At 45.9% G+C, this 6807-nt stretch overlaps 1 protein-coding gene across 2 annotated transcripts; it reads right to left on the reverse strand.

The window, feature by feature from the left end:
- Positions 1-552: 552 nt before the first annotated feature.
- LOC115534600 (protein Z-dependent protease inhibitor) lies at positions 553-6626 on the reverse strand. 2 transcript variants are annotated; one of them, XM_030345688.1, is made up of 7 exons: positions 6477-6604; positions 5127-5300; positions 4769-5044; positions 3349-3639; positions 2511-2784; positions 1781-1928; positions 553-1553 (listed from the first exon to the last, which is right to left on the reverse strand). In XM_030345688.1, exons 2-7 carry the CDS (start codon positions 5179-5181, stop codon positions 1368-1370), a joined length of 1230 nt encoding a protein of 409 aa, XP_030201548.1. In that variant the 5' UTR covers positions 5182-5300; positions 6477-6604; the 3' UTR covers positions 553-1367. The 2 variants fall into 2 exon arrangements, with proteins under 2 accessions (XP_030201548.1, XP_030201549.1); XM_030345689.1 differs by lacking the exon at positions 5127-5300 and having other exon boundaries at positions 6477-6626.
- Between the last annotated feature and the right edge of the window lie 181 nt (positions 6627-6807).

Consider the following 6807-nt stretch of genomic DNA (forward strand, 5'->3'; position numbering starts at 1 on the left):
GATTGTCTGTCCCTGCAATGAGCAAGAAACCGCTAGAGAGCGTGGTAGGACAGCAGAGAAGATTAACAGACCAGCCCAACCTTCCATCCAGGAACTGTACCCGTCGTCCCGCTGATGCAAGAGAGCCATCACCACCATCAAAGACCCCGCCCACCCAGCACACAAACTGATCACCCTCCTGCCTTCCGGCAAGCGCTACCGCAGCGTGCGGTGCAGGACTACCAGACTCAGCAACAGCTTTTTCCCACAGGCCATCGTCAACTCACTCAAGTAAATCCATGAACATTCTGTACAATGCTCTTTTTATGCACAATAACTTATAGTCATAATAAAGTGTAACTGTATCTCCATGCTGCTATTCTATGTTACTGTTATTATGTTAAATACTATATGTGGTATATATATTAATAGCACATTTGGAGTATGGTTCAACGCAATTCCGGCCCTTTATGTAACTTGTTGCTGACAATAAAGTTCACTTTGACTTTAGGAAGTGACACAGGAAGCAACTCCAATTACAACCCTCCAATAAAAAGCGAGACTCAAACAGGGTCAAATTTCACACTTTTAATCAGTTTTATTTATTAACTGAACATGCTTGCAGAAGACAGTATTTTTACGTAGCATTACAAGAAGCTCTATTATTATAATTGCTATTATTAGAATACCCTCATCTGATTGGTTCAGATAGCAGCCATATCATTTGATTGTTCGTTTTGCAAGCCGATCTGTGATTTGCTCACACAAACCATATAAAACCACAACAATAAAACGGTTTTAATACGTACAAGGTCCTAACCATTCAGTCGATTCAAGAAATGTTAGGAGACAAAACAGAAATATGTTATATGTAGTCCGCTAGTTTATTTTAGATAGTGGGGTTACGATTAGATACCAGGTCAGCATGGTTACATGCACAGCGTAGCGCCTTAACTGCATTAAGCAATACATTCATTCTCCGTACCGACCTAAGATGTTTACATTAATAACTTGCCTGTTTGTCCTAACCAGATTAGGATCAGTGTATTTGCATGTAAACATAGAGTTTCTGTGATAATGTGGTTGTTCAGTTGGTATAAGAAGGTGGGTTCCTATATTTGTGACAGGGTTAGATAGTTGGGGGTGAGCTTCTCAGAGGTAAGGGTTATGTAGTAGATAGGTGATTATCTTAATGTGTGTCTGAGGCTGGGGTTATGTAGTTGGGGTAGGTGCTATGTGGTTGGGGTTGAGCTTCTCAGGGTTAAGGGTTAGGTAGTAGATAGGCGATGGTTCTCAATGTGTGTCTGAGGCTGGGGTTATGTAGTTGGGGTTAGGGATACTTGGCTGGGTTTCCCTGGGGTTTGGGTTAGGTAGCAGACAGTGGGTGACTATGTTTGGCGTGGGTCCACCACACGGCCCATGTGAAGGATGCTGCCTGTCTTCTCGTGATAGATGATGAAGAGGAAGGGTCTGTTGATGGTGAGCCGGGGTGGAGGGCTGTTAAAGATCTCCATCGGGGAGCGCCCGGTGACCGGGCCGCTCTCGTCCACCGTGATGGCTGCCTTGTGGTAAACCTAGAGCAAAAACACCAACATATTCAACATCTGTGCTCACCTCGCTTACTAGTAACACCAGATGGTTCCCCTCGCTGGTTAACCCAGTTAAACACGGTCCCCTCAGTTAGACACTGCCTACCCCTAAGGGACAATACTCATGCTACTTTAAATGGGAGCTAAACTGACCCGGGCTACTTAAAATCAGTGAAACAGACTTTGAGTTTGGTTTAGGTCAGTCAACTGACCTGGGTAAGCTGGATGCCTTCATCTGTAGTCATGCCGGACAGGTCTGCTCCGTCCTGGAAGACGTCTGTGACCTTCATCTGCTTCAGGACGTCCTGCAGATTGCTGGAACTTTCCATCAGGAAGCGAGGGAGCTGCACCTCCAACCTCCTGTGGAGACCGGGACACAGTGGCCTCGTTAGGGCAGTAACGCCTAACGCCTATTCAACGGGCCCTACTTTACCACCAGACAGGTGAGCTCACAAATGGGACTGTCCACGTAGATTAAGGATAGAATCAGGGGAGCCAAAAAACTGCCATGCCGTGACCCACCTGTGTGGCTGAATGATGGCCTAGGACCCATCAAATATTCGTACATACTCATTACAATATCCAAGATTTATAGTATTCTTATTTTCACCTTCAAACATACCAATGATCAAATGACAGGGACAGGGTAAGTCGGCATGCATATAAATATATATAAAGAAATTAATGCATTGTGGCCGTCCAGCAACTTACTTATGAGACCAACCCCACAGTTTGAAAAACACTGTGATCGATTGATCAACACCAGCCTACCAGTAATAGGTACCGTCTACCAGGAAGGAGACTGGGGAGTGGATCGATACTTTAGAGTAGATAAATTGGCAATCCCCGGGGTGTGGACTCTCAGACAAAAGCCACCTAGTTCCTATGGTGGTCAGGTCACTATGCCTACGGTCACAGGGTCACGGGGTGGGGCCAACCTACGTCCTCTTAAGCTTCAGCAGCCAACCCTGGAACCTCTCGGCTGTGAACTCCTCCTCCACCGACGTCACAGAGATGTTCTCATCAGGCAGCATCACCAGCATGGCCACGCCGCCCGCCATGGGCAGCTTGAGGAGGCCCAGTTTGAGGGAGGGGTCATAGGCCAGGTGGTGCTTCCCCGAGTGGAACATCATGGGCACCTGGACGATTTGGTAGCGGTTCACGTAGAAGCGCTCGTCCTGGGTGATGCTGGCGTTGAAGAGGAAGGAGAACTGAGCTGGAGAATGAGGAGAGTGAAAAGGCGTTGTTTAAAATAAAAGAGGGAATATTATGGTTGTAAATTGGCAGAAGACGGACTCTCCATCAGAACAACCAAAAAGTCCTGATCTTCACAGAGGTGCCTACATACCCTTGCCTGCTACTTCACGTGAACACAAGGGGGCAGTATTAAATTTTCTAACCCAAAATATACATCAACGATTAATCAGGTCATGCATAGCACTGTTTTATTTTTTTATTTTGCAGTTAAAAAACGCAAACTGCGTCTGTTGGTGAATCACAACCAACTGAAAATACAGTGCTCAGTTTATTGTTGCTCGGAAATTGTCTCCAAAACAAACCTTTACCATAACAGGAGGCACGAACCCTGCTCAACCAATAAGTATTTACTATCCTCTTAGAGACAGGCAATACGGTGTCAACCTCTGGCAGAACTAAACGTCTCCATGACAGCGTAGGTCCGTGTCCGTCAAAAGGTGCAGGGGTAAACAACACTGTGTTATGACGCAGCTATGTGCTCAGACGGCTGAGCAGAAGGCAGTAAACGTCCGGCCCTCCTTACTTTGGTAGTATGCCACGCTGACCAGTAGCAGCTTGGTCTCGGCATCCAGGCTGCCCACCACGTCCTTGACCTGGTCGGCGGTCTGGCTCAGGGCCCAGCTGTTGATGGAGTGCATGGCCTCCATCCGGGAGGTGTAGGAGAGGCCCTGGGCCTTGCCTCTGAACTGGGTCTCCACCAGCTCCTGGTAGGAGGGGGCCAGGGTGTAGGCTGTGGAGGGGAAGACGGCCAGGCCCTGCTGCAGGGGGAAGCCCCCTTCCACGGTGATGGAGTTCTGGAGGGCCTGGAAGAGACCTGGGACACAAAACATCAACAAGCAGACATTAAACATTCCAATTGGTGTACTGTTGGAGTACTGTTGATATTCAGTCGTCGTATATATAGTTAGCAAGTGAGGGGAAAAACGGTCTGTCTAGTTACTGGACCAGATGAAATGAGACGGAGAGGTAATAAAGTCTGTCGGCACGAGGACCTTGGATTTATTAAGTAAAGTGGCAACGGTTATACAGAGTCATAAAGCGTGAGAGATCGAATATGTCTAAGTCCCTAATCAGCGCTGATGGTTCGTCCAGAGCTTCGCCTCCGTGGAAGGTCTGCTTCAGAAGAAGATCCAGAGTCCCTGTGTGATACAGTCTTATGCTGTATCCTCCTCTCGATGAGGTGTGTGCGTTTGAGGTGTGTGTGGTTCTGTGTGTTTTTGCTTGACCTTGGCTCCCAGGCCCTGGTATATGCATGTGTATCTCTTGTGTTCCTCCTAACGGGGGAGAGCACCTCGAAGTGTCTCCTGTGTGATAAATTAATGTGGCTCTCCCGTTCTTGAGGATGACTGGTGCATTGTCTGAGTGTCTACCATTTGCCTGGTTGGGAAATGGGGCCTTCGGCTCCGGCCTTGACCTGACTATATTATCATGTTTGTGTTATGTGTTCGTTGGGTTAGAGCAAGAGTTGACTATATTGTGTTCCTGCCATGTGATGTGCTCATCAGGCTAGGGTAGGAGTTAGCTATATTTGTAATGTACATGTGATGTACTCAGCAGGTTATTTTGCCCAACACAAGGGCCATGTTTAATGGGACCCCTTTTTCCCACAAGGTGTGATGTTGATTAACCATTATAAGCCATTCAAAAAGCCACCCTCAAATTATGCATGCATAATGGGCAGATCTACCAGTACCATTTGGCACAGTCTATAGGCCGGTAGACTGATCCATCCATCGTTCACCTGGGCAAGACTGAGTTCCACCCAGATCTAGGCCTATGAAATACCACTATATATGCCTACTAGTTAGCAGGCTAGTAGTATCGGGAAAGTGTATTGATTTGGAAATGGATTGTTATGGCCAACAGCCAATCAACATCACGCATGGTGGTGAAACAGGTGTCTTCTCAAATGAGATGTTATGAGGTGGATGTAGTAGGTCTACCTGGGATATCCGTTGGCTCCAGGTGTCCGAGACTGCTCGCAGACAGAAGTTGCTGCCGCGTCGCACCCTCGCAGCCGCTGGCAAGCATGGCCACTGCCGCCGACACGGTGTACGGGGAGAGGAGCACGTTGTCGTCCGTGCGGCTGGAGACCGCCCGGTACAGCCGGGTGGCAAAGACCGCGTTCCCAGTGGTCAGCTCCTGGGAGCTGGCTAAGTGCACGGAGAGGAGAGCCGCGATGGCGCCCAGGATCCACAAACCTCCACTCATCTTCTTGCCTACAGGAACACAAGAGGCAGCAGCACTTAGTCAGGATATCAGAGCGTAACCTCATCTATCGACCTATCAATAATAATTTACCAGAGAGTGGTAGCATCCGGTGGATATTAAGCACTTTTACCGGAATCCAATCCATTGCGATCAGAGTTTGGGCGTAGATTCCACGCAGTTACATACGACGCTGAAGTTGGCATCCGATTCGCAGCATCCGATTCAGCAGCTGGTCCACTTTAAATCGGTCCTGATTGAAAACCACTACACCTAGACTCTTCAAATCTGGACTAGATTATCACAGTGAGGCTATACATTATAATAAACATAGTTACAGATTTGTGAAACCTTTTTTCTATTTGTGAAAATGCAATACAGGCTAATTTTAATGCTTTTTAGGGGTCCAGACTGCATTAGAACGGGTCCTGATTGAAAACCACTACACCTAGACTCTTCAAATCTAGACTAAATTATCACAGTGAGGCTATACATTATGTAAAACATAGTTTCAGATTTGTGAAACCTTTACCCTATTTGTGAAAATGCAATAAAGGCTCATTTTAATGCTTTTTAGGGGTCCAGACCGCATTAGAACTGATCCTGATTAAAAACCACTACACCTAGACTCTTCAAATCTGGACTAAATTATCACAGTGAGGCTATACATTATGTAAAACATAGTTTCAGATTTGTGAAACCTTTAACCTATTTGTGAAAATGCAATGCGGTCTGGACCCCTAAAAAGCATTCAAATAAGCCTGTATTGCATTTTCACAAATAGGGTAAAGGTTTCACAAATCTGAAACTATGTTTTACATAATGTATAGCCTCACTGTGATAATGTAGTCCAGATTTGAAGAGTCTAGGTGTAGTGGTGTTCAATCAGGACCGATTTGAAGATACTAAGTGGTTTTCAAGCCGAATCGGATGCTGCGAATCGGATGCCAACTTCAGCGTCGTCACTTACATTGTGTTTGGACCTAATGTGCACGACTGGAAATTATCCACAACAAATAACCCCTCATGTGGTGATGTTATGTGTATTCAGATGTGTACGTGTCCGCGCGTTACTATTGAATGCCCTAGTCCTATACAAATGATTAAAAATATTTGATCATCAATACAAAACTAGGATGGAGTTACTACATCTAAAAACTCCCTCTTGCCCTAATGCCGTTATAATTCTCCCTCAGTCTCAGCTTGAATCAACACCCGGTTGCTTATATATTCGTTTAAGCATTGATACCGTCCCAAATTCGTGATGAATTCAGAACCTGTCATAAGAGCATCGATCCCTGGTAGATAGCGAACGACCACCACCCGAAGGCCTACGAAAACGACCAAAACAACACCCGAGCATCACGCACTGTGCAGTGTACAGGCTGCTAAACAACGCTATCAGCTGATAATTATCGGAAATAAAAGTTTAAAACAATTTACCTCGGAAGCAACGTCCAATTCAAACGATGTTTTGAAATACGAGCAGTCCGGTCATCAAACCCGTTATTCCTCAGACAGCGATACTCCTTTACCAACAACGCAATGAGTCAGGAAGGAATGGCCACAGACCGCTAGTTGGCACTGTTTCAGTCCTGTCCTTAATCGGCAGGGAGTTCAACACTTCAACACTTTTTTTATATCAATTTTAATATCAGGGCAAGAAATTGCTTTCTGATGGCTTACACAATAAAAAACAACTGATACTACTAATAACCAATAATTTTTTTATTTTAATCTTTTAATGCCTTTGGAGTAAACCAAACCAAACACA

The sequence above is a fragment of the Gadus morhua genome, chromosome 21, assembly GCF_902167405.1.
Source record: "Gadus morhua chromosome 21, gadMor3.0, whole genome shotgun sequence".
Classification (NCBI taxonomy): domain Eukaryota; kingdom Metazoa; phylum Chordata; class Actinopteri; order Gadiformes; family Gadidae; genus Gadus; species Gadus morhua.

What these genes read in the sequence shown, in the direction of transcription:
- LOC115534600 (XM_030345688.1), bottom strand. Translation starts at nt 5,181, where the DNA reads ATGGATTGGATTCCGGTAAAAGTGCTTAATATCCACCGGATGCTACCA. An exon ending in CAGCGTGGCATACTACCAAA is followed by an intron (nt 2,785 to 3,348) that starts GTAAGGAGGGCC and finishes CTCATTCTCCAG; the next exon opens with CTCAGTTCTCCTTCCTCTTC. An exon ending in AAGGCATCCAGCTTACCCAG is followed by an intron (nt 1,554 to 1,780) that starts GTCAGTTGACTG and finishes TTTTTGCTCTAG; the next exon opens with GTTTACCACAAGGCAGCCAT.